The sequence below is a fragment of the Otolemur garnettii genome, unplaced genomic scaffold (genome assembly GCF_000181295.1).
Source record: "Otolemur garnettii isolate 467f Iridium unplaced genomic scaffold, OtoGar3 scaffold00001, whole genome shotgun sequence".
NCBI lineage: Eukaryota > Metazoa > Chordata > Mammalia > Primates > Galagidae > Otolemur > Otolemur garnettii.
This window is the reverse complement of record NW_003852396.1, coordinates 33,902,107-33,927,439: the sequence shown is the minus strand read 5'-3', so window position 1 is coordinate 33,927,439 and position 25,333 is coordinate 33,902,107. Positions and strand designations below refer to the sequence as shown.

At 38.8% G+C, this 25,333-nt stretch overlaps 1 protein-coding gene and 1 pseudogene across 1 annotated transcript; one reads left to right on the top strand and one right to left on the bottom strand.

Moving 5' to 3' along the window:
- The first annotated feature begins 367 nt into the window (after nt 1-367).
- LOC105887415 (tripartite motif-containing protein 5-like) lies at nt 368-24,976 on the top strand. Its single transcript, XM_023512941.1, has 7 exons — nt 368-524; nt 7,519-8,004; nt 8,716-8,811; nt 9,440-9,670; nt 23,070-23,092; nt 24,287-24,387; nt 24,606-24,976. Exons 2-7 carry the CDS (start codon nt 7,582-7,584, stop codon nt 24,644-24,646), a joined length of 915 nt encoding a protein of 304 aa, XP_023368709.1. The 5' UTR covers nt 368-524; nt 7,519-7,581; the 3' UTR covers nt 24,647-24,976.
- Nucleotides 14,637-22,974, bottom strand: LOC105887136 (annotated as a pseudogene).
- Nucleotides 24,977-25,333: the final 357 nt, after the last annotated feature.

Genomic DNA, 25,333 nt, shown 5'->3' with positions numbered 1-25,333 from the left:
GCTTGGGCCATGTCTGCCACCCAGAAGCAGAACTCAGCTGTGAGATAGGGAATGAGAATAGCTCTTTGGAAAGGGCAACTTTCCTAGATTTTAATTAGTAGGGTTAATACAAAACTATGTAAGAAGAAGTGGTATGATAACAGCATCCTGAAACTCATGAGGAAAAAAAAAAATAAAGCAGGGTGACTCTTTATTTTACCACCTCTCTTTGACTTAGTCACAACTGCTTAGCAAGCAGGACAACTCAGAGGGTGGGACTGGAGACTGTGCAGGGACCCTATTGGTTCATAGTTTATCTTCCCCTTTCCTGGCCTCCACCCACAAGAACTTAACTTTCATTTCTAGCGCTTTCCTGAGATGAATCTCTTTGTGATTATCAGGCTGTTGGATTGGAGAATGAATTCTGACTAGCCTGCCCTGGCCTGCCATCACTCTTTGTAGAATCCATTTCCTCACGGTTTCTGAAGGTATATTCTGGAGAGCAAAACCTGGAAGACTTTGCAGCAAAAACTGAATTTGCTTAGGTGAGTTTCTTTTCCTTTCCTCGGGGATATGTGTTCTGAAGGAGAAATAGGCCCAGCTTGCAGACTTCCTGCTGCCAGTTCTGACTCATGGGCAGTCTGGGAGGTACAGCTTTGAAAGAAAGGAGGTTGAAGAAGAGAAAAGTTTTCTTGCCTGGAGGGATGGTTATTTTTCCAGGCTGAGTCTCTCTACATCCCTTTTCTCTTGTATAACTTTGAATTGCACTTTGCTGAAGAGAGCCACAAGCTTCTCCCTAAAGGGAGGCAAACAGTCCCTTCCCCAAACAACAGGGGCAAAGCCAGAGGACCCTTTGAATGCTAATGTAACACTGTAGTCGCTCCTCCACCCATAGATAGGGAAGTGTAAAATTGAGACTGGGGTTGTGTAACAGTGGCATTGGCCTGAAAAAAATAGCAAAAATATTTTCTGTGTCTTTCAAACTTCCCACACTATTTTTGGGCAGTGCAGGGAAAAGTTCCTTCCCTATAGGAAGTGGTGTAGCTGAACTGTTAGGAAGGAGTCTCCGCTGGTCATAGCTTTGTCTAAAGCTGAGATAGAACAATTAGAATCATTAAATGTGATGAAACAACAATAGCCTAGAACTTAGGGCCCTAGCTTTGAAAGCTCTGTGTTTCTGCTTCTATACAGAAGATTTAGTATTTTCAGAGGAATAGTCACGTTTTTCTCCCTTTGCCAACAAAATATTTTTTTCCTTCTCTTCAAAACACTTGTTCTGATGTGGCCTCAAGGAGGACAGGTGCCCAGCTTTCAGTAACACCACTACTTTTGTTACCAGATGAAGAGGGTCCAGTTGCCTGTCACTGTCAGCCAATATGCAGTGATGGCGATAGATCCAACAAACGCTATTTGTCAGAAGGCGGGGATTCTGGAGAACAATGAGAGTAGCCTCTCCAAGACTGTTCTGTTCTTCCATTTCCAAAAGTGCAGTTTTATACATAAAAGTTCAAAGCAAAGACCACACCAACCTCTATTTCAAATAACAATCAGCTTGTCTCAGGGACTTATTACAACATTCCAATTCAAAAGTTAATTTCCTAAATCAATCCACCTAAACTACTCAAGATAGGCATCTTTAGGTTGGGACATAAATTTACAAAAATGTAAGAATGAGAGACATGGAGTGAAGGTCAGGCAGGACCTAAACCAGCCAGACCAGCTGTGTCATGTCTGCCCTAGCCTGACCGACTCCATCTTATTCTCAGTACATGTGCTTTCAGGTGTTCCTCTGTATCAATCATCAGCTTTTTCACACAAGTGGTGAGAGAACTAAACCAAAAAAACCCTTGATTTTCTAGAACTTGAGAAGATTTTTTTTCACCTCCTGATCAGGGTTGGAGGAGACCCCTGTTTTCCATTCAGACCTGGACAGAGACCCTGTTTTCCAGGCCTAACCAAACAGACCTTTTTTCCTCCAAACTGCGCTCCAAATACAAGCAAGATAGGAAAAAAAACAGTTTGGCCAGTATTTCATGTAGACCCCTTCTGAAGTGAAGAGCTACACTTCACTGCCTCACCCTGAGCTAGAGGGACTCAATTCATCTGTTAATACACTCATTTCTCATCAACATTGAGAAGATGTTTTCTGTCTGCCAGCTGCTGGCCATGTGTGAGTTTTACTCCAAAGACCTCCCTGTTTATAAGCAGTACATAATCCCCCACACAAAACACCCACAGGATACTTTCCACTTAGCTTTCTCCCATCTATTGCCAGAAGTCAGGTTGCCCTTCATTTCTTCTGTATTCCTTTTTGTCTAATAAATCCTGTCCTATTGAAGAGGAAGAAGTAGCCCTGATGGAAACAGTTGACAATTAATATAACACAGTGTAGAGCAGACAAGCAGCCAGAAAAAAGTGATATTTCAGTTTAGGGAAGAATTTATCTAAAGGCAGGCCTGTGGAGCCAAAGATTATATGGTGCCAGTACTAACCACCACACAGAGAGCAGTCATGATGAAAAATAAATATTAAAAAAAGAATGTTACAATAGATAAATGCAGTTCATAGGATATATAAGAAGTGAGAGTTTGAGAAGGGAGTGTGAGTCATTTTTGCCACCTTTCTACTGTTGAACTTTGTCTTAACTTTGAAGAGTTTTTCTTTGTCTTTCAATAAGCTCTGAGTGTTTTAACATAGTGTGTACTCTTTCCCATTTCATCCGGGTTTTCCAGTCTGCTCAGAAAAGGAGTTCCAACTGAGGGACACCGCCAGGGTACCACCCTGTCTGTCTTAGGAGGTACTTCTCAGAAGGCAGTTCCTCAGTAGCCTGATAGGGCAGCCCCCAAGGCTATCCACTGCACTCCTTCCTAAATGGAGCGGTCCTAACTGGGGGCATTTATTCCAGTCATTCATTGTCTGTTTTAGTGTTTCATTTGTTGGTGATATGTCTTTCAATTCTTTGATCACCTAAGAACCCACTGCTTAAAGTTCCAGCACAACTTTCCCTATCACTAATCTTTGTAGTCCCTGAGTTCGTTCTTCAAAACTTTGAGATCAAGATAAAAAAATTCTATCAACATCTTCTCCCTCCTGCCTATACTTTCCGCCTGGTTAGAATGCAAAACTTAATAGCAGTTGCAGCTTTATTTTCATATTTTCCTATGTTATGTATAATTTTGACAAGTCAATTTTACCTAAATATGTCCTTCAGTGTCTACCCCATGCCTTTAAAATGGTGAAAAGTGGTGGCCCCCAGAAACAAGAACTGAGTAGAGATGTTCAGGCCAGATTTATTGAAAGGGAAAGCTGACCAGTCTGGACAGGGCATCTGCATACTGGGCAATTAGAGACCCCTTTCACATAGGTTTGGGGGGGTGGCTTTGGTGGGTTACGGTCCTTTGACTCTATTTCTTTGGAGGTGGGGCTAATTAGGTCCTTTGTATCCTTTGTCTTAGGAGGAGAGGAGGGGGAAGGATTTGTGTAGGGCCTTGTTAGATCCCCCAACACCTTTCTCTTGGTCTCTATACTTTCACTGAAGCTAATTCAGGCATACAGAAGACTCCAAGCCAAGTCTTTTCTCTCACTGTGACTTCCCCTCCTCTGAATAAATCTTACACTGTGGAGATTGATTTGGAAGATTTTCGCCTCTGTGTCACATTTTTGTACCCCCCTCCCCTTTCTGGTAATAAGTAAGTGTTTGGTACCTGACTTCTGAACTTACACAATGTACCTACCGTGCCATCCATACATTACAGAATTTTATAATTGATTCATTTATTTCTGCTTCTTGTTAGGGTGAAAAGCTCCGTACATGCTCTGTGTAGATTGAACAAAGATTTTCTATAGTCTAAGATTAGAACATAAAAGGAGAAACTTTATTTTATTCTCTAAGAAGGGAAGTAGAGGGAGAGCAAAGGAGAGTGGGAAAACAGGGAAAAAGCCCAAAGAGAGGGTTTGGCATGCCAAAGAGAGACAGGGAAGATGTCTGCCCTAAGGTCAAGTGTCTGTGTGAATTTATGGGGGACAAAAAGAAAAAAAAAGTAATTGCAATCAAGCTGGCAGGGTACTGTGAATGTGAATCTGTTCCACCTGCTCCTTCTATCTTCTTACCTTCTGGATGAAAAGCAGCTGTCTTTCTCAGGGAGACCAACTTTTCTTTGGTGTTTTTGATCTTCCTGTGTACTTTTTGCTCAAGATGTGATTTTGGGCCCCAGTCTGAGGCCAGACATCACACCCTATTTTTCTTCTGGGGACTTAGAAAGCCTTGAGGCTATAGAATAAATTCTGAATAGAGTCACCACAAAGAGCTGGTGAATGTAGAAAGAGGAACTTACATTTCCTTTTTGTCTGTTGGGCTCCTTTTAGATGTTGTGAAAACAAAAATTCACAGGGTACTTACAAGCATGTCTGCTAGGGAAAGAAAGAAAGCAGAGAGTGAGCTTACATTTTCGGTCCCTATTGAAAAACTGTGAATTGATAATTTTTCCATTATTATACTATCAAGGCCAACCATTCTTTTCCCCTCGCAGTTTTTAATTTTGCTAGTATTACAAGGAACATACATTAAATGGTTGTGACAATGTGAAATACATGTATTCTTACTTCCTATTTCCTAGCATAGATCTCCTAAAATCCTTCAAATGTTCCAAGAGACAAGCATCTTTTGTATGCTAATGAATTGGCTAATGGCTGACTGCCTCTGAGTTGCTTCAAGTTGGGAAATACAAAGGCAGGATTTGAGGGCTGGGAATTTCAACCTCAGCCCCCAACCTCTGGGGAGTGCATACAGGCCCAAGTTTAAATTGCAATAGCCAATGATTTAATGAATCGTGCCTATATAATGAATCATCTATACAACCCCTTAAGTACAAAATTCAAAGAGCTTCTGGATGGCAGAACACTTAATAGGGTTGAGCAGGTGGTGCAAGTGCGGAGGGCATGGAAACTCTGTGCCCTTCCCACATGTCTTTTCCTGTGCATTTCTTCAGTTGTATCCTTTGTAATAAATCTGTAAATGCAAAGAGAACCTCAAATGATAGCCAATAGACCAGAGGAACAGGTAAAAGATCCTGGGGCTCCTGATTGGCATCAGAAGTTGGGGCAGTCTATGGGAAGTATGAGGTCTGGCACTATCTCCAGGTATGGTGTATCAGAATTGAATTAAAAGACACCCACCTGGAGCCTGCAGCTCAACTTGCTTGCTGTACAGAAGTGTTCTGTGCAGATTGCTTACAAGAATAATAGGTAATACTTTATTTGTTTGACCAAAAATGGTATTAGAGGATATTAATATCTAAATGAAACAGTGCCATGTTGGTCTCACAACTTGAGTCATAAGCAGGGATAGACATCATTGTATGTCATAAGCCACTGATCTTGCCATTTATCACAGCCCCAACCAGGTCACAGTCTCTGCAGCCTGATACCAACATAGCCTTTGTTGATTTACAGTATTTGTACCCTTGGCTGAATTACTCCTTGTTCTTTATTGGGTTCCTTTCATAGATAAACCTTTATATTCTTTATAACTACCCCTTTCTTTTTCCAGAACAAGGGAAGACATCAGTTGCCTCATATTAGAAGCATTTTTTTTTCCATCATCAAACCTTGGCAACCATGAGTACATCAGTATCTATTTGTGTCTTCCCTTTCTTAGTTTTTTGCCTCATATCCTCATTTGCCAGCACATTTGGTCCAGCACATTAGTTCCTAACAGTGACCCTGAACCCACAGGGCCGTTATTGAACCCAGACCTGAGAGTCATTATTGCTGTAAGACCCCCTCTGACTGAACACTAGCAGTACTTTACAATTTGCTTTACAGTTTCTCTCATGGGAATATATAGGACATAAACCATCAATCCATGTTTCTATAGTTTAGCCAGGGGATTAGGAGTGGAAACATGGCTAGTATAGCGATCTCAGATGAGCTTTCAGTGAGAGGTTTTACAGTGGTACAACTCACCTCATCTTTTTAAGAAATCAGACTAGCTAGATGTGTGAAGCCTAGTTATTCAAATGCCTAATTATCTTGTGAAAACTCACAAACCTAGCTTCCAGAGACCTAAAAGAGGCATATTTGATTAAATCATGAAAAATGAGTTTTATTCTTACCAACTGGAATTTAAGATATATACAGTTTTCACAATTTAAATGTACTTTACATATTAGGCTGTTTTTACTGTCAGTAATGTGAAATAGCAAGACAGCTAACATTCTACTTAAGTTTTTGAGGGGAAAACAATAGCAGGAGAACGATAAGCAAATGTCACCTGTACAGGAAGAAAGAGCTCAAACCTAATGTTAACCCTTTGTTCCCACCTGTCCACACTAATTCCCAGGCCTATCCTTTAATTTAAATTTATCTCTCTCATCTGTTTTCTGTTTTCTCCGTTACCTTGTCCTGCAATCTGCCATCTTTCCCCTGAGCAACTGTGCCTGCATCCTAACTGATCTTCCTATTTTCACAGTGGATCCATCTCACTTTTCACAACCTCCATGCAAAGCTCATTGTGTCCTCACTTTGCTCTGCCATTTGAAATTGATAATTAACATTGATAATTTCTTCTTGCTCTTTGGAAAAAGACTCTAAATTTATTTCCTTTGGGAATTGTCAAATTTACTGTCCCAGGACTAGCAGCTTTCAACACACCAGTCACACTGGCAATTTATAACTCATGGAAAATGCTGCATATTTATATATGCAGTAGCTTCTATCTAACACATTTATCCTCTTTCTGAAGTTTTTTTCATATTCTTCAGAGGTCAGTTAGAAGGTTATGTTTTCAAGTTGTAATTCTTGGGACCCTCTGCTTGCTTGCTCCATTATTTGATTTCCAACAGCATATACATCTCTCTATTGCGTTTGTCACATCTGCTCTTTCATATATATGTAAGTTCATAGTGGGTTAAACCATACGTTCATCTTTGTGTTTTAGATTTTGGTTCAGTTACTAGCATATAATCCACTATCAGTGATAATTTGTCAAATGATCTCATCTGATATATTTTGAAGCATCTCTTCTAAGATTCCAACACATCCATTTCATGTGTATTTATATTTTTTAGGTCTCTCTCATGTGTGTACTATGAGTATATCTACATCCTCTCCTCACTTTTCATCCATATGCATATACATCTTTAGGCTCCTATGAATGTCCTTGGCAAATTTCCAATAAAAGTCTCCCCAGACACCCCCCCCCCAGCTGGTTAGGATTACTCTAGCTCCACATCACAATTGATCTGGGGATTAATTATTCTATTTAGATACTTCTGTTGTCTTTGATTGACTTTGTAGGGTAGCAGAAAACCTTACAGATAAGGATGAAATTTGTCATTTGACATGAACTGCTTAAAATTACTACAAAAAAAGCCCTTTTTACCAAGTCACCAAACCTCTTTCCTTCTATCTCTTCCCACATTTTTGTAATATTTTAAGATTTTGATCTTGGCCTAGTTTTTATTTCTGCATAATCAGTATCCTTTGTATTCTTACTTTTCTTACCCAGTCTGTCCCTTTTTAACTTTCCCAATCCTGCAGGGGGCTCTGTGAGCAACAGGTACCTCTGCAGTCAGCATAAGCAGGATCAAGGGATCAGCTGCTATGGATTCAGAACTCCTGCTGAATATGAAGGAGGAGGTGACCTGCCCCATCTGCCTGGAACTCCTTATAGAGCCCCTGAGCCTAGACTGTGGCCACAGCTTCTGCCAAGCCTGCATCTCTGAAAACCAAAAGAAGTCCACGATAGACCAAGAAGGGCAAAGCAGTTGTCCTATGTGCCGAATCACTTACCAGTTTGAGAATCTGCGTCCCAATCGACCTCTAGCCAACATAGTGGAGAGGCTCAGAGGGATCACGTTAAACTCAGAAGAGGGACAGAAGGTAGATCACTGTGAGCACCATGGAGAGAAATTACTGCTCTTCTGTGAGGAGGATGGAGAGGTCATTTGCTGGCTTTGTGAGCGGTCTCAGAAGCACCGTGGTCACCAGACATCCCTCCTGGAGGAGGCTGCCCAGGAGTACCAAGTAAGAGACCAGAATGGAGGGAAGACAGGGAAGAAAATGGTACCAAACTGGAAACCTTCACTTTGCATTTTACTGTATTTATTTATTTATTTGTTGCAGTTTTTGGCTAGGGCCAGATTTGAATCCACCACCTCTGGTATATGGGGCCACCGCCCTACTCCTTGAGCCACAGGTGCCGCCCTGCATTTTACTTTAATTACATTGTCATCATAGATCCAAGTCTTCTGGTTTTTCTCAATCCTATATTTATCTTTTGAGCCCTGGACCTGAGGACATTCTTATACACTTCATGCAGTTATAAGAGAATAAGTGTAGAGTATATACTCTCGGAGATAAGTAAATATTTTTGTACTTTGAGCCATATGGGTAGAGATTTGATACTAAAGAAAAGCTCCAGTCACTCCTGTCAGCAATAGAGCAACCGGGGTGAACTGAGACACAAGTTCTCTCCTTGTTGTAGATCGGGTTTTTCTTTTAGGAGAAAAAGAATACATCTAATCTTGGTGTGGGTGATGGTGATTTCAGTTACCTAAGACTTAAGGAACACATTCATCATGTTGGGTTTTCTTCCAAGTTAGGGATTCTAATTGCTATTCTGAGAGCTTCTGTAAACTCTAGTCTCTTCTACAATCACTCTGATTTCTTCTTTATCTTCTATCCAAGTGCTAAGAAAGCTTGGAGCTTAATTCTGTTGTAATTTCTTTCTCACAGATGAGGCTCCAGAGAACTCTCGAAAAGCTGATGAAGCAACAGCAGGAAGTTGAGCAAATAGAAGTTGACATCAGCAAAGAGAGAACTTTCTGGAAGGTAAGAGGAGCCACTTCCTGAGGGAATTATCCAGAAACCTGGGCAGGATCTTGGGCAGAAGCTCCCTCCCTTTTTCATTCCCTGATGGTTGATAACTCCAGGAATCATTTGATTAGTCCTCTTCTTTATCCATTCCCATATGAGGGTTCCGGGGTAGAGATTGACTATGTCACAAATGAATACAGCTCTTTTGAGGAAGCTGTTACATGGAGGGACTCTCTGGTGGGGATGGCTAGTGAATTTTGAGTTCCATTCTTATGTTGCTTTTTGAATCTATGGCTGTCCTGGGGGAAGACTTTGTCAGTGGTTCATGGTTTTGCCTTCAGCGTTCATGAGTGAGGTGAACAGTAGTGCAAGTAGGCGTGGGTGTCCTGGATAACTGTGTGATGGCTAAGCCACACCCAGGCATCCCATTTTGGTTTAGGTGGGCCTCCACATGTCAATTTAAAGGTTTTTAAAATGTTAAGAAGAGAAAATATTTTAAAAAAAATCTCAGCTTGTCTAAGAATTGCTTTCCTACTTCTCTTTCCCTTCCTTGTGAGAACTTCCCAGAAAAGTGATTCTTTTCCTGGTGCATAGCCTCTGCCTCATACACTGAATGCCTCTCTTTTCTTTCTCATACCTGGAGGATCAAATACAGTCTGACAGAGAAAACATCCAGGCACACTTTGGCGAACTGAGAGACCTCCTGGCATCTGAGGAGAACAAGAAACTGCAAATTCTTGATGAAGAGGAAAAAGGTATTCTCAATAGTCTAGTTGAGGCTGAGAATGAGCTGCACCAGCACCATCAGGTGGTAAGAATGTTCATCTCTGATGTGGAACGTCGATTGCAGGCCCCAGCAATAGAGATGCTGCAGGTAAGACTTGAAGAGAATCCTCAGTATCTAAAATGCAGGAAACTGAAGACTGTTTCCTTCTCTGTGTTTCTGTGCTGCCTCTAATGCTGATACTAAAGTTTTCTGGACACTGTAGCACCCTTTTCCTAAACCAATATCAGAGGTTATAGGAATAATTGAATGCATAAGTAGGCAGGGAAAATCCTATTTTTAACATATCAAAAGCAGTACAAAAATTTGCCCTTGGGGAGAAGATCAGTTGTATCCATTGATATTTTCTAGGCCTCTGTTCTTTGTAATCACCAGCATTTCTCAGACAGCTTTTCATTGTTCAGCTTAGTCAAGCAAATGCATTTCAGATTACAAGAGCTGTTTTTGTTTTTTCTCCTCATAGAATGTCCTGAGAAGTTACCTCTTTTTATTTTCTGAAAAATATTTGAAAAAGACTAGTATTATTTCTTCTTTAAGTATTCAATAGAGTTTATCAGTAAAGCTGCCTCAGTATTTCTTACTTTCTTTTTTTTTTTTTTTTTTTACAGAGTCTTACTATGTCACCCTGGGTAGAGTGCAGTGACATCACAGTTCACAGCAACCTCAAACTCTTGGGCTTAAGTGATTCTCTTACCTCAGCATCCCAAGTAGCTGGAACTATAGTACCTGCCATAATGCCTGGCTATTTTTTTGTTGTTGTTGTCATTATTGTTTAGCAGGCCCAGGCAGGGTTTGAATCCGCCAGCCCCAGTGTACGTGGCTGGCACCCTAGCCACTGAGCTCCAGGCGCCACGCTAGTATTTCTTACTTTCAAGAAAGGTATCAAATTTCTAACTTTTTACATGCTTTTTGTTTATTAAGACTTTTAAGCTTTCTTGAGTCTCTCCTTGGTAATGGAAGTCTCCATAGGCTTCTTCATTTCATCTAATTTATAGTCTTTAAGTTAGTCATAAAACTTCTTTGTAGTCTCTTTAATTTTTATTTTTTTAATTTTAAACTTATTGATTTAAACTGGTATACTATTGTATTATTTGCAACATGTGGTTTTGAAATATGTACACATTATGGAATGGCTACATCAAATTAATTAACATACTCACTATCTCACATAGTTTTCTTTCTGTGTGAGAACATTTAAAATCTACTCTTTACAATTTTCAAGAATGTGATACATCAGACATTGTTAACTGCCATGTTGTGCAATAGATATCTTGAGGATATTCCTCCTCTATCTAAAGTTGGTATCCTTTGACCAATACATGCTCCATCACTGCACTGCAGTATCCATTTCATGAACCAATATCAGAGATTATAGGAATAATTGAATGTGTAAATAGCAAGGGAAAATCCTATTTCTATTAATTTATCAATAGCATTTTTCATATACCTATTGACTATTTTCCTTCTTTTCAGAAATGTCTAAATGAGGGATGAGGGATCGGGAGAGGGGAGGTGGGAAGGAAGTAAAGGGGGTCATGGTGTCAGGCACACCTCTTGGGGGTGGGACTTTGCCTGACAAATGCAATCAGTGTAACCTAATTCTTTGTACCCTCAATGAAACCCAAACAATAAAAAAAAATCTAAAATAAACAAAATGAGAAATAATAAAGAGTAAAAACTTACATACACACAAAGAAGAAATTTCTATTCCGTTCCTTTGCCCATTTTCATATTGGGACATTTGTTTTTCTGCTATTGAGTTGTGTGAATTCTTTAGGTAGAAGAACAAATATCCCAATATAAAATAACATGTATATATATGTATATATTTATTTGTTTGTTTCATTTTGAGACAGAGTGTCATTTGGTTGCCTAGGCTAGAGTGCCATGCTATCAGCCTAGGTCACAACAGTCTGTTAACTGGGTTCAAGTAATCCTCCTGCCTTAATCTCCCAAGTAGCAGGGAATACAGATCCTGCCATAATGCCCAGCTAATGTCTTTTAGTAGAGACAGAGTCTTGCTATTACTCAGGCCAGCCTCAAACTCTTGAAAAAGTGATTCTCCCACCTTGGCCTCTCAGTGTGAGGATTACAGGCACGAGTCAAGCCTCCGTATATATTTTGGATATTAAACCTGATTATCAGATATGGCTTTCAAATATGTTTCTCCAACTCATATGCTGCCTTTTCATTATGTTGATTGCTACTTGGCTGTGCAAAAACTTTTTAACTTGATACAGGACTATTTAGTTGTTTTTGTTTTTGCTGCTTATACATTTGGGGTTTTAGCCAAAACATCATTGCCTATACCAATGTCCAAGGATGTTCCCCTAGGTTTTCGTCTAGTAGTTTTACTGTTTCACACCTTATTTAAGTATTTAATCCACTTTGAGTTGTTTTTTTATATGAAGTTAAATAAGGGTCTAATTTCATTCTTCTGCGTGTGGATATTCAGTTGTGCAAACACGATTTATTGAAGAGATTGTCCTTTCCCCACTGCATGTTCTTGACACTTTTGTCAAAAATGATCTGACCATAAATATGTAGATTTTTTTGTCTGAGCTTCTCTTTTGTTCCACTGGTCTTGTCTCTGTTTATAATGCTGGAACCATGATGTGTGGATTAATGTAGTTTTGTAGTAGATTTTAAAGTCAGGTATTGTAATGCCTCTAGTTTTTTTTTTTTTTTTTTCCCTTTCTTTCTTAATGAAGATCGCTTTGGTGATTCAGGGCACCATACACATTTTAAGTATGCATTGTGGTCCCATAAAAAATTTAGGATTGTTTTATCTATTTCTGTTTAAAATGTATGAACAGAAATTACATTGAATCGTAGATCACTTTGGGTGGCAGGGACATTCAACAATAATAATTCTTCCAACCTGTGAACACAGGTTTTTTTTTTCATTTGTATGTATCTTCTTCAATTTACTTCATCAATGCTTTATAATTTTCAGAGTACAGGTCTTTCACCTCCTTGGTAAAATTCACTCCTAAGTATTTGAACATTTTGTAGCTATTGTTAATGAGGTTGATTTATTAATTTCTTTTCAGATAATGTGGTATTAGTACACAGAAATGGTAATGATTTTTGTATTTTGATGTTATATTCTGCAACTGTTGGAATTTGTTACTTAGTTCTAAGAGATTTTGGTAGCATTTTTAGGAATTGCTATCTGTGAGATTATACTATCTGTACACAGGGCAATTTAACTTCTTAATACCAATTTGAGTGCCTTTTATTTCTTTCACTTACATAACTCCTCTGGCTCGTACTTTTTCAGTGACATGTTGAATAGAAGCCATAACAGGGAACCTTTGAGTCTTTTTCCTTGTCTTAAAGAAAAAGCTTTCAACTTCTTGTATTTTGATGTTAGGATGTAAGCCATGGGTTTGTCATATATGTCCTCTATCGTGTTCAGGTATATTTCTTGTATAGAAAATTTGTAAGAGTATTTGTTTTATTATAAAAGTATGTTGAATTTTGTTAAATGTACAAAATTCTCCATTGTTTCAATGTATTTTCTAATTTTCTTTGTGTTTTTTTGTTAACTCTTCAATTATACAGAAGTATGTGGCCAGGTACAGTGACTCACACCTGTAATTCAGCAATTTGGGAGGCTGGAGCTGAAAGATTGCTTGAGGGCCAGAGTTCAAGATCAATCTGGGCAAATAGCAAGATTCTGTCTCTACACAATATTTAAAAATTAGCCAGACTAGGTGGTATGTGTCTTCCTAGCTACTTGAGAGACAGAAGTGAGAGGATCAGTTAAGCCCAGGAGTTTGAGGCTGCAGTGAGCTATGATGACATGCAGGCATCAGAGAGAGACAATACCTAAAAAAAAAATGTGTTTTGTCATTTTAATGTATTTAGAAATTTCTCAATGTTTTCCCTGCTATGAATTTAAAATTTAATTCTATTTTAATCAAAGAAAATGTTTTATTATTCAGTATCTCAAAATTTATTGAAACTTGTTTTATGGCCTAGAATATTATATGTTCAGAAAAATGTTCTATGTGCATTTGAAAAATATATATGTTCTACATTCATCAGGTGAAATGATTAAGATGTCAGTTAGGTCAAAGTTGCTCCTATTGTCCGTGTCTTCTTTATTCTTTTTCTTTTTTTTTTTTTTATAATCAAGTATTCTGTCAATTATCAAGAATAAATTTTTTGAAATACTCAACTATTATGAGCTATTTTCCCTTTTTTAATTCTTTGAATTTTACTTCAAGTATTTTGAAGCTGTGTTGTTAAGTACATATACTTTTATATTGTTATATCTTCTTGACATATTTAACCTTTTTTCATTATGAAATATTCCTTTCCTTTTCTCATAATAATTCTTGCCTTTACATTTACTTTATCTAATATAATATATCCACTTGTGTGATATCTATGCTTTCTGCTTGAGTAGTAAATATATTTCTTGTTTTTACTTTGGGGTTATATGTGTCTTTGAATCTAATTAATGTATATATATATATATATACATATATATGTCTCTTATAGATAATTATACTTGAATATTCCTTTTTATTTAGTTTATCTGATAATTCCTTCCTTTTGACTGAGTTGAGATTTGTTGATATGGTTGTATTTAAATTTGCCATTTTGCTAATTGCATTTTATATTTCTCCTTTTTTAAAAAAGTTTTTTTTTCTGAAAGCAGCTTAATATGAATCAAAAGCACTTCCTGAGTAACTACAATAAACAGTCTTTTTAAATATACATACATATATATGTATATATACATATATATGAATACACTCTCACAAACACACACATACACATATATATACGTATAGTTGCAACTTAGCTCATTTTGGTTCTGCCTTAATTTACCTCCCTAATGTTTAGTTGAATCACAGTCCCTTCTTTCCTTTCAGTTCCCAGTGTGCGAGTACAGTAGCATCTGTTCTGAGAGTTAGCATGGTGCAAAATGTTTCTCTTCACTCCTATGTGGTCATCTGCATGTCTGTTAGGCCAGGTTTCCAAAGTTGCTACAAGTCACAGTTCTTTCAGTGTTATAAAATCTGTGAGTGCCATGATTGCTTCAGGTTTTCTTTAACAGGCACCATGAATGTCAAGTCTGGAGCTTGTTGTAGGTAGTCTGGAGCATCTCTTCAATGTGACTTACTAAATTTGTGCTCAAATACTGTCTCCAAATTTTTTTCTTGGAATGGACAGATCTTTGTACCTTGGAATCATTCCAAATAACTTTTCATTTTCACTACCTTTTCTTCTAGGAATGGTTTATTAATAGGAAAGCAGGACCAGAAGTGCCATAGTAGTTCTCCAACAGCTACACACAAGTATTTCAATTCAGACTGAATATCTTTCAGCACCATCTGATTGATGACTTGCTGTGCTCCTGCCTGGAGAAGTGCTCCTCCAGGTGACAGTGCTGCAATGGTACTGCTGGCAGTACTACATGAGAGAACCTGGGTTAACCTGGGCATATACGTTTCCACTTCTTATCTAATACGTTGAAAAGAATTAGTAGTATCCTGACTTGTTGAATGCTGTAGTGACTGGATTGGAGTTGGACATGGTAATTCCTATCTGACTTCTTGAGGTTTAGTGCAATTGTGTTTACAGAATTGTTTTGCCACGTCTTCATATTCAACAGACTCTTGTAACTTCGCCATTTTTACTGCTGACTGAAAGCAATCTGCATCTCTGGAATTTCCATCCATGCTGCTGAGCTCACCATTTGGTTCATTTTACACTTCTTGTTTCCTGAGTCCTGCTGCCAGGACCATGTCACTACAATGGTTAAACTTCTTGATGATGGCAGCATTACCATTTTCCTTTATGGATTTAGAATTGGAAGTAGTTGGCACAGAGGAAATGCCATAGCCCCCATCTAATGGCTTATCTTCCAAAGCTGTCAAATCGAGTAGTGGATTTTTCACTCCTAATGAAACCATTGTTTTTAACCCTATTTTGGTGCATTCTGCAAAGAGACCTTTGACCCTGCATTCAGCCAGTTCCTTTGAAAATAATGGAACTAGAGAAAATGTGTCCAGAATTCCTTCTCTGTCATGTTGTGGGGAACATTTTCTGTGTATTTCATTTTTACTTTGGATAGATCCTAAATATAGACTCAGCATCAAGGTCTTTTTGCTGGATATTAACAAAGGCTTTTTCTGCATCAACTGAGAGAATCATATGGTCTTAAACCAACTTGATCATGGTGTATAATTTTTTTGATATGTTGTTGAATCCTATTTGCTAAGATCTCGTTGAATATTTTTGCATTGATATTCATTAATGATATTGGTCTGTAATTTTCTTTCTTCGTTGGATCCTTTCCTGGTTTGGGTATCAGGGTGATATTTGCTTCATAGAATGTGTTGGGAAGTATTCCTTCTTTTTCTATGCTTTGGAAAACTTTGTATAATACAGATACTAGTTCTTCTTGAAGTGTTTGATAGAATTCAGATGTGAAGCCATCTGGTCCTGGACTTTTTTTTTAGGGAGATTTAATATCGATGGTGCTATTTCACACCCAAGGTGGCGGGTCTGAATCCAGCCCAGGCCCACCAAACAACAATGATGGCTGCAACCAAAAAAATAGCCAGGCATTGTGATAGGCGCCCTTGGTCCCAGCTACTGGGAGGTGGACAGCTTGAGGCTTCTGTCTCAAAAAAAAAAAAAAAAAGATTTCTAGTTCTTTCTGGTTGAGTCTAGGAAGGTGGCGTGCTTCTAGTACTTCTAGGTATGTCCATTTCCTTCAGATGTTCATATTTTAGGGAATAGAGATTTTTGTAGTAATCATTGAGAATTTTTTTAATTTCTGAAGTGTCTGTTGTTATTTCTCCTTTATCATTTCTGATAGATGATATTAGAGATTTTACTTTTCTATTTCTGGTTAGGTTGACCAGAAGTTTATCAATTTTGTTAATTTTTTTCAAAAAAACAACTTTTTGTTTTGATGATCTTCTGAATGATCCTTTTGTTTTTGAATTTCATTTAATTCTACCCTAATTGTGGTTATTTCTTTTCCTCTGTTGGGTTTGGAGTTGGAACGTTCTTCCTTTTCCAGTTGCCTGAGATGATCCATTAAGTTGTTGGCTTCCTCTCTTTCTTTTTCCTTCAGGGAAGGTTTCCAATGCTATAAATTTCCCTCTTAGGACTGCCTTTTTAGTATCTCACAGGTTTTGATAATTTGTGTGTTCGTTTTCATTTAGTTCCAAAAATTTGGTGATTTCCTTCTTAATCTTGTCTTTGACCCAGCTATCAGTCAGCCTAAGTTATTTAGCTTCCATGACTTTGTTTGAATATGGAGATTCCCATTGCTGTTGAGTTCAACTTTTATTCCATGGTGGTCAGAGAAGATAGAAGGAATAATTTTTATACTTTTAAATTTGTTGAGGTTAGACTTGTGTCCTAGTATATGGTCTATTTTGGAGGATGACCTGTGGGCTGATGAGAAGAATATATATTCAGTTTTGTTAGGGTGAAATGTTTTGTAGAGGTCTGTAAAGTCCATTTGTTCTAGGGTCATGTTTAAGTCTAATATTCCTTTGTTTAATTTCTTCTTGGATGATCTATCCAAAACTGTCAAAGGGGTATTAAAATCTCCAACTATTATAGTGCAGGAAGATACCAAGTTGTTCATATCCATTAGGGTCTGCTTTATGAATTGAGGAGCACTCTGGTAGGGTGCATAAATATTCATTATCAAAATCTCTTCATGTTGGGTGTTTCCCTTGACAAATAAGTAGTGACCTTCCTTATCTTTCTTTATCTTTGTTGGTTTAAAGCCAATTGCATCTGCTACTAAAATTGCAACCCCTGCTTTTTTCTGGTTTCCATTAGCCTGTATTATACAAGACCACCCCCTCATCCTGAGTCTATTTTTATCCTTTAGGGTAAGGTGAGATTCTTGTATACAGTAGAAATCCTGTCTGAGTTTATGTATCCAGTCAGCTAGCCTGTGCCTCTTTAGAGGACAATTTAAACCAGTCACATTAATTGAGAGAATTGATAAACCTGGTTGTTTTGGGGTTGTCATGATTTTTAGATGTCCAGTGGACATTTTTAACCCTTTCACCACTGTGGAATTTGGGTTTTGTTCAAAAAATTTCTGGGTGAGTTTACTTTGGAGATAGAGCATTGTGCTGGTCATTGTGGAGGATGGGTCTGAGACTATCCAGGAGAGCTGGTTTAGTTATGGCAAAATTCTTCAACATGTCTATGTCACTAAAGTATTTGACTTCTCCGTCACAAATGAAACTCAGTTTAGCTGGATAGAGAGTCCTGGGCTGGAAGTTGTTTTGTTTTAAGAGATTGAAGGTTGATGATCATCTTCTTCTGGCTTAAAACATTTTAGCTGAGAGATCTGCTATATCAGAAATATATTAGTTATTCTGATATTTCTCCCTTTGTAGGTGATGCCTTTCTTACATCTGGCTGCTTACAGAATTTTCTTCTTCATCTTAACTTTGGAAAAGTTAATCACAGTGTGTCTAGAAGATGTTTTATTTGGAATAAGTCTTGCTGGAGTTCTGAAACTGTCTGCTATCTGAAGTCCTGAATCTCTTGCAATGTTTGGGAAATTCTCCTCCAAAATCTCTTGGAGTAGAGCATCTGTACCTTTAGGACCATCCTCTTCTCCTTTAGGAATTCCTATAAGATGAATGTTTGATCTTTTGGAGTGATCCCACAACTCTCTCAAGGAATGATCAGTTTTTGCCTTCCATTTGTCTACCTCGTTGAGTGTTTGGGAACGTTGAAAAGCTTTGTCCTCAGTTTCAGAGATTCTTTCTTCTGCCTGGTCAACTCTATTAGTGAGGGATTCTACTGTATTTTGGAACTCCTCAATTAACTTTTTCATTTCCTTGAGCTCTGCTATCTCTTTTCTCATTATGTCCATATCTTTGGTGACTTGGGCTTTGAATTCATTAATTTCTTGAGACAACTTTAGAACTACTTTTTGGAATTCAATTTTCATTTTTTCTTCCATTCTGTTTATCTTATCTGCAATCCATATTCTAAATTCAGTTTCAGACATTGCTGTCATTTGTCTATGCATGGCATCTTCAGTTGTATCTCCTTTGTCATTTCATGGGGGGGTTGACCTAGTCTGGTTACTCATGTTGCCAGAGTTCTTCTGTTGAGTCCACACCATGTTTATTTTCTAGTGTTTGGTTATTAGAACTGGTAGGGTGATTGAATTGGGGTGCCCAGGCTGTAGCGATAGCCCCTTACCAAAGCTCTAGGCTTTGTAATTGTGACTTATCTCCTACAACCTTACAAAGGTCCCTTTCAGAGTTTTGGCTGGAGACTCAGAAGACTTACTTGGTGAGATAGTGGAGGCTAGCTCTGTTTTGATATCAGCCAACATCTACCCTATCCTAAGAAACCACCCTATTAGATTTAAATCTCAACTGTGAAGAGATACAAACAGCTGCAGTGCCCAGCCCCCACTCTTCAGTTATTTTGCACTACAGAACTTCAAAGGTCAACCTCAGAGTGTTCCAGAGTGGGCAGCCCCAGACATGGGCTCCAACCAAATTGTCTCTGGCAGTGCAAACCCAGCCCAACAGAGAGGGATTCAAGGACAATTCAAAGCAAAAAGATTCAAAGCACAATTAGAGCCAGGGATCCACACTCCCACCTGCCAGACTCAGTCCACCCTATTATCTGCTTCTCTGCTCACAGGCCCAGCTGGAGCCAGGGGTAACACCCCTGCCCACCAGTCTCAGTTCACACACAGCTAGCCTCTGGAGTAGAGTCTAGAGTAGTGCCTGCCAAAGCAGTTGGAGTCAGGAGACCATGCCCCCTCTTGGCAGTCTCAGTCCACTGTATGGCAAGCCTCTGTTTGCAGGCTCTGTTGAAGTCAGGGCACCAGGCCTGCCCTCTGGTCTCAGTCCACACACAGGTAGCCTCTGCTTGCCAGACCAGTTGGAGTCAGGGGACCACACCCCACCTGCCATTCTCAGTCCACTGCATGGCAAGCCTCTGTTTACAGACTCTGTTAGAGTCAGAGCACAACACTTCACCCACAGGTCTCAGTCCTCACCTGGTAAGCCTCTGCTCACCAGCCCCACTGGAGGCAGTGTAGTACAACTTCACCCTCAGGGCTTGGTTCACACCCAGTAAGCCATTACTCTAGGGTTCTGTTGGAATCAGGAGACCATGCCCTTGCTCTCAGGTCACAGTCCATGGCTATTAAGCCTCTACTCGCAGGCCCAGCAAAGACCAGCACTATCTGTGAAGGTTAGTCCACACGGGGCAATCACTCTCCTGCTGTGGGTGCTGTCAGGCCAGGGGTTCTGCATCCCATCCCATCAGACACAGCCCAAACCAAGGGTCAACACTACCACTGGTGGGGCATAGTCATAACCAGAGGACTGCTCCTCCTCCCACCAAATGTTCCTTTTTTCCCACACTCTCTTCCTTCCCCATTACTCACAGATTTCATCCTGATGGTTGGTAGTCCACACTATGCCCAGGTCTCTCAGGACAAAACCAAACACTCTATGCTCTGCAGGGGCCAGAGCTTCAGACCACCATGCAAGGGGGAAAGGGTGAACTGAGAGTTTGGACTTGTGGGGAAAAATATGTGTTCGATTTTATGCCTGGAAGGTAGTGTCTAGGTTCATAAGTGGGACCTCCCTGGAGAAAGAGATGTGGAGTTTAGCGGCTCTCTCCAGCAAGGTAAAAAGTTATATTGTTTAAGGAGATTAAAGGTCGATGACCACCCTCATGTAGCTTGAAAGGTTTCATCAGAGTGATCTGTCATTCTTATGTTCTTCCCCTTGTCGGTTATGGTTTTTGTACATCTTGCAGGTTGCAAAATTTTCTTCTTCATATTAACTTTGGCAAAGCTAATTGTGATGTGTCTATGAGAATTTTTATTTAGGTTGAGTTGTTCTGGTGTTCTGAAACTGTCTGCTGTCTGAATTTCAGAATCTTTTGGCATGTCTAGAAAGATTCTTTTTGCTTATTTCATGAAGTAAAGCATCTGTATGCTTTGCAGCAACCTCATCACCTTCAGGTATTCCTATAAGGGAAATATTAGATCTCTTCAAATTATCCCAGAGCTCTCTGAGAGAATGATCCATTTTTGTTCTCCCCTTTTTTCCTCTTTAAGTGTTTGGGAGCATTCAGAAGCTTTGCCTTCAATGTCAGAAATCCTTTCTTCTGCCTGCTCCATTCTGTTACTGAGGGATTCTACTATATTTTTTGGATCTTTGAGGGCTGCAAGTTCTTGCCTCAGTGTGTCAAAAACCTTGGTGAATTAGGTGAATTCATAAGAAATCTTTTGAATTACTCTTCGAAATTCTAATCCCATCTTTACCTCCATTCTGTTGCTCTTATTTGCTATCCAGATTCTGAACTCGATTTCTGACATCTCAGCCATTTGTTTATGTATGGAATCTTGTGCTGTGTCTGCCATATCGTTACTTGGGGGAGTTGATCTACTCTGATTATTCATGTTGCCAGAGCTTTTTGGCTGATTCCACCTCATGATTATTTTTCACCATTGCCTAGATGGGCAGGTAAGGTGAAATTGATTGTGAGTTCCTGGAGTTGTGGTTAACCAGCCCTTTGTCAAGGATCTGGGACTGATGACTGCAGTTTTTTCCCCTATCGCTTTGCAAAGGACCCGTACAGTTTTACAGTCTGAGGCTGAAGAAACCTGTTTGGTGTGGTGGGGTTAGGTGGCTCTGCCTTGTATTCAGCTGGTTCTTGTCCAATCCTAGTGTATCAGTGATTCTGGTAAAGTCTTAGCTAAAGTTTGCTTTCTTGCAGTCACAGCTTGCTTCAGGAGAGGTGACCTACAATTACTGCTATTTTCTCTTGGCTGAGCTCCCAGTCTTCAGCTTAATTTGGTACTTTCAGGACATTATCCTTCCCTCTAGATGAGAGCTTCTGGAGGCTGACTCCAGTTGTCCACCTTGCCCCTCTGGCCTGGGAGTGAACACACCTTTGTGCCCCCAAGCTTCTCCCCTCCTACCTGCCGTGAGGGACACACCTTCCTACTCCCAAGCTTCTCTCCTTGACAGGAGGAGAGACTCTAGTGTGTGGCCTGCAGACCTTATTATTACAGTCTCTGTTTATGCTCTCTAAGAGGACTTTTTCTTCATATCACTTCTAAGTGTAACTGACTGTATCTTACATCACACCATTAGAGTACAACCTCTCTGAGGGCAGGAACATACCATTCCTGTTTTGCTCACTATTTCATTTTTAGCACCTACCATGATCTATAAATGTTTGTGGTTAAATGCAAACAATTTAATATCTGATATTCCTGTGTTTCAAACAAGAATGCAGTGATGATTTCAAGAAGGGCATCTGATCCCATTCAGACAAATGTGAATTTGCAATTCAAAGCTTTTTTTGTAAAAACTTATAAGTTCTCCCTTCTTCTGGGAGATTCACATTTCCTTCATGTATGGAAAATAAAATCAATATAGAGTAACGAGTAGCATTTGGAGAAAAATATATACCAGATCTTGATGATAAGGTTTAAACTTCAAATTTAGCTATTACTGAAGTTATAATTGCTGTTTATAAAATAATTTTTACTACTCAATCCAGGTTTATTTGGTTATGTCATATACAACATAAAATTATAATACAAAGATCAAAAATCTGTACATTGCTACCAAATAAATCTATATCTGTGATAACAGAGAAGAGTAGATAACATGAAGTCCTTAAAATGTAGATTAAACTGGGCAGGTAGAGACGGAGTTCAGGGTAAACATTGAAGGTCTTAGGACGTTAATTGAGTAGATGTAAAATTATGAATATGTACAAGACAAAACAGTGTGGCTGGTGCTACAGATTAGGCATCCTGAGTTGTCCTAGTAGCTCCTTCATTATTAAATATATTAAACTTAATTTAAGTGACAAATTTGAGTAAAAATAAAGTTAGAAATCAACTGCACATATGTGAGTATTGAATTTGAGGGACTGGATGAGGTCAATAATAGTTAATGTATAGAATTTTAAAAAGTGGCTAGAGAAAATTTATACATTTTTAGAATACTTATTTGCTTTTATATAACTCTTTGCAAAAACAATGTAAGCTTCCTCCTGACAAGTACTATTAATTCATCTTTGAGTCTCCAAAACCAAGCACAATGACTGGCAAATAATAGTGAATCAGTTTACACATCTGTTGAATAAATCAAAAAAACATGAATTTTTTAAATCATCTCAAGGGGAGTCATGTACATTTGGACAAAAATAAAAATTGTTACCATATTCTTTATCTTATAAACTTGACCCATCTTCACATGTTAGAAACCTCTCCCTGATGGTTGAAAGTTTACTCTACTTTTTAAGGAACTTGACCGCCTCACATGAGTCTTCTGGATGATTGGCCTGAGTTCTGTTTTTACTTTTACATCTATAACCTTCTTCATTCTTAGCATACCAGGTACTGATGGAAATGTGATATAGCTTTTTAAGTGAGGAGATTCTATTATTTCTCAATTTATATTTTCTCTCTTCTTTCTAGGATGTGAATGGCATGATAGAAAGGTATGTGTGGGAGACCCGGGATGGTCCTTTTGTGCTGTGAGAATAAGTTTGTAATCTTTTGAATTGTCTGTTCAATAGAATAAAAGATCTCCCAGGGAAGAAATTTTCGCTATAGTGTTATCTTAAATGTCTGTCCACAAATCTGGGTTTGAGTGTTTTGTAACTATTGAGAATAGACCAGATTCTGTGTTAGGAAATTTAGCTGGTGAAAGACACAGAGTTTGCATCAGTAGTGGTATTAGGGATAAGGTAGTATATCACCTTTTATATTTTATATCTTACTCTAGTACTCTATTTAATAGGTGCTTGACCTACTGTGGAAGAGATGTATCTTTTCTGTCTACCATGTACCCAGATTTGCATATTGGGATAATTCCTATATATTTATAGTTTTCTTCTAGGAATAAAAGAGACCTGGTCCTTCTTTGTCTCTCTATTTAGATTTCAAAAAATGACATAAATTCCTAAAAACTGTATTTTGGTTTTGGTGTAAACAATGGATCCATCTTGTTCAGATCCAAAGATCCAATGGATCCATCCACTTCAGAAAAGTATGGAAAGCGGCATCCTTATGTCTAAAATTACCCACTCACTTGGTAGTATCAAGCTTTTTTAAACACATGAAATTCAGATTTGTTTAAATTTGGTGCTCACAATATCTTTTTTGATGAGTATTTGTAATTTTTCCCAGAGAACCTGAAACCTCAAATGTTGTCTATGGAATTTCCTACTGGGAGTAGGCATTAAAGATCCTGGGTCTATCCAGATAGGATTTCCACACTTAATATGTCTCAAAAACTCAGGTACCAGGTTCTGCAACCTCACATCCATAGCAACAATGTTTTTACATTTCAATTTTTTTAAGCCACTAAAATGTTTTGTTTTAAAATCCATTTCATGATTTTCTATGATTTCAAGGAGATAGGGATGGAAAGGTTAATTATTTCATTTTAGAAGGAAGAAACTGTGCCTCTGAGGAGGTTAAGACATTTCCATGATCACCCAGAGAATATGTGAAAAGGTGGACATGAGGACGTTTCATCTGGCTCCAGGGTTAAGAGTTAGTACTCTCCCTTCTCAGGTTCTCTAGGGTAGAAAGTTCAACTGCATTAGTGGGTTGAAATGATTTAAAGCTAGTGATGTTCAAGGAACACAAAATTAGAGCTATGGAGGTCATTTTTTTTTCATATCTAGGTGTGAAAGCTTGACCTTGAAGAAGCCAAAAACTTTTCCCAAGGAACAAAGGAAAGTATTTCAAGTGCCTAAACTGAAACGATTGCTGCAAGTGCTTAAACGTAAGTAGAGCTAGATCAATTGTATGGCTGTGGAATTCTAGGGGTGGCATGGGATAAATGGGGGAGAGTGTACGGTTTCTAGGTGTGGATAGAGGAGATAAGTGAGGACTAATGTGCACTGGTCATATTCAATGGGGAATGGCCAGCTACCTAGTTGATCCTTTCATTCACAAGTTCATTGTTCTACCATAGTCTCCTCTTTTTTCTCCAATCTGTAGGAGACATACGTGTCAGTGCAGAGCTGACAGAATCCCACTAAGACTTGCATGAGAAGTCCCACTGTTTCAACCAATATTTGCAGCACCTATGGCTCAATGGGGTAAGGATGCTGGGCCTATAAACCGGAGGTTGCAGTTCAATCCACTCTTATTACCTCCAATGAGCAATTCAAGTCATCATTTCTTCAGATAAGAGAGAAGTGAGATCTGGCCAGTATGCAGGAACCCTGAAAAATTAATGAAGGACAATTATGGTATCCTAGGCTCTCCAGATTTCACATCAGGGGAATGTTACTGGGAGTAGATATGGCCAATAAACTTTCTTGGATCCTGGGTGTATATGTTAAACAAGGTTTCCCATACAATGAGAAGGTTCATAATATAGCAAATGTACGTTATCAACTTAGAAATGGCTACTGGGTTATAGGGTTAAAAGATAAATCTCAATATATTTCTTTTCAGGATTCTTGCTCTATTGGTCCTTTGCCCCTCTACCTAACTGTCCCTCCTAATCGTATCGGGGTTTTCCTAGACTATAGTGCTGGCACTGTCTCATTTTTCAATGTCACAGATCATAGGTGTCTCATCTATAAGTTCTCTACACATCTTTAATATCCTGTTCATCCATATTTCAACACTACGGCATGTCATGTCCACATGACTCTGTGCTGACTGAGTACCTAAACCTTCTTGCATACTTGGCCACTTCCCTGCAGCACCTCTTGCTT

Coding starts and splice junctions, on each gene's coding strand:
- LOC105887415 (XM_023512941.1), top strand. CDS start 7,582: ATGGATTCAGAACTCCTGCTGAATATGAAGGAGGAGGTGACCTGCCCC. Junction 8,812..9,439: donor AAGAGAGAACTTTCTGGAAG/GTAAGAGGAGCC, acceptor TCATACCTGGAG/GATCAAATACAGTCTGACAG. Junction 9,671..23,069: donor CAGCAATAGAGATGCTGCAG/GTAAGACTTGAA, acceptor TCTTCTTTCTAG/GATGTGAATGGCATGATAGA.